We start from the raw sequence: 1,949 nt of genomic DNA, 5'->3' as shown, positions 1-1,949 counted from the left end.
GTTCCCATTTAGGGGGTTATTCCTCCCCCCCAGCAGGGGGAAATGGGGTTTTTTGCCATTTTGGGGGTCAGTGTTGCCCTTGGGGGGAGTATTTTCTGTCAGTGGGGAAATTGCCCCTTTGTGGGGAATATGTTCTCGTTTAGGGGGGGTAATTGCTTTGCTTGGGGGTATTCTCCCGTTTAGGAGTGTAATTGTTTTCTCGGGGGGTATTTTGCTCTTTTGGAAGATATTTTCTTACTGAGGGGGGTAATTACCCCCACCTGGGGGATTGTTCCTATTTAGGGGGGCAGTCGTTCCCCTTGGGGGAACATTTTCTAATCAGGGGATTAATTACTTCTGTGAGGGGGCACGTTCCCATTTGTGGGAGTTAACTGTCCCCAGAGGGGGTGTGTTCCCATTTGGGGGGGATGGGGCCCTTCAATGTGGCTCTTCTCCCAGTGAGGTGTGTGGGGGTCCCCAGGGTGTTCTGGGGTGTTCGGTGTCCCCTCACCAGCGATGATGGAGGACTGGGACTACGGGGCCCAGTGGTGGGCACGGGTGGCTCTGGGGTGTCCCCGGGTGCTGTGGGTGGCTCTGGGTTGTCCCAGAGTGCCTGGTGTCCCCCCGCAGGTGGTGATGGAGGAGGGGGGCTACGAGGCCATCTGCAAGGACCGGCGGTGGGCGCGGGTGGCCCAGCGCCTGTCGTACCCGTCGGGCAAGAACATCGGCTCGCTGCTGCGGGCGCACTACGAGCGCATCATCTACCCCTACGAGATGTACCAGTCCGGGGCCAACCTGGTGGTGAGTGCAGGGCCCAGGGGGGGCCGGGGAACCCCGACCCGAAGCCCGAGCCACGCTGAGGGTCCCCGTCCCTCCAGCAGTGCCACACGCGGCCCTTCGAGAGCGAGGAGAAAGACCGGGAGTACAAACCCCACAGCATCCCCCTGCGCCAGTCCGTGCAGCCCTCCAAATTCAACAGCTACGGCCGGCGCGCCAAGCGCCTGCAGCAGGAGGTGGGCACCCCAAAGCCCTCCCTGGGCACCCCAAACCCCCCCCCCGGGACCCCCCTGACGCCGCTGTCCCGCAGCCCGAGCCCACAGAGGAGGACATCGAGAAGAACCCCGAGCTGAAGAAGCTGCAGATTTACGGGGCTGGCCCCAAAATGTTGGGGCTGGGGCTGGTGGCCAAGGATAAGACCCTGCGGAAGAAAGGTATTGGGGACCCCTCATGTGGGGGCTTGGGGGGTGCAGGGGTGGCTGGCACCCCCTAAATCCTTCTGGGAACTCCGTGCGTTTTTGGGGTCGTGTTTTTGTTTCTGGTCTATCTCCGTATTTCTTTTGGGAATCTCTTTGGCTACAGTTTGGGGTGCCCGAAGTTGTTTCAGGTTCTTCAGGGCCCCTCTTGCCTTCCTTTCTCCTCTCCCCTGCCGTGTTCTTTTGGGTCACAACCCCAGAGTTTCTGGGTACTCCATCTCATTCTTTTAGGGTGCTTTCCTGCACCCATAGCTTTTATGGGATGGCTCCTTCTCGCTTCTTTAAGAACCCCCCTCTCCCCAGCTGTTCGTGGACAGACTTTTCCATTCTTTGCAGACAGACACCCACCTCCCAGTCTTTAGGGACCACCTTCCTCCCCATAGTTGCTTCGGGATCCATTTCTCTCTCAGTTTTTTTGGGTCTCCCCCCATTCTTCTGACCTTGTCCTATTTTTCAGGACCCTTTCCCCAATGGTTCTGTACCCTCCAATGTTTCTGTAACCCCCCCAATGGTTCAGCACCCCCCAAATTGCTCATTAACCCCCTCCCCACAGACAAGGAGGGACCCGAGAGTCCCCCCGGGGTGGTGGTGAGGGAGGAGGGGGCGGGGGAGCCCCGGGGGTCCCCGGGGTCTCCGGGGGCGCGGGACGGGCGGGAGGAGCTGCGCCACAGCCCCGAGCCCTGCACCAAGATGACGATGAGGCTGCGCCGGCGCCCA

General features: G+C 60.3%; 1 protein-coding gene across 1 annotated transcript in view; it reads left to right on the top strand.

The window, feature by feature from the left end:
- Window positions 1-483: 483 nt before the first annotated feature.
- Window positions 484-1,949, top strand: part of LOC103619143 (lysine-specific demethylase 5C) — a gene marked incomplete at its 3' end in the record, with an annotated part of 20,993 nt that continues 19,527 nt past the window's right edge. Inside the window, exons 1-4 of the mRNA XM_017737522.1 lie at window positions 484-780; window positions 858-992; window positions 1,067-1,190; window positions 1,786-1,948. Of these exons, the coding sequence (XP_017593011.1) occupies window positions 496-780; window positions 858-992; window positions 1,067-1,190; window positions 1,786-1,948 (707 nt within the window). The remainder of the gene's footprint in view (window positions 781-857; window positions 993-1,066; window positions 1,191-1,785; window position 1,949) is intronic.

The sequence above is a fragment of the Corvus brachyrhynchos genome, unplaced genomic scaffold, assembly GCF_000691975.1.
Source record: "Corvus brachyrhynchos isolate BGI_N302 unplaced genomic scaffold, ASM69197v1 scaffold660, whole genome shotgun sequence".
NCBI lineage: Eukaryota > Metazoa > Chordata > Aves > Passeriformes > Corvidae > Corvus > Corvus brachyrhynchos.
The sequence above is the reverse complement of the archived record's forward strand: the minus strand, read 5'-3'. Positions and strand labels throughout refer to the sequence as shown.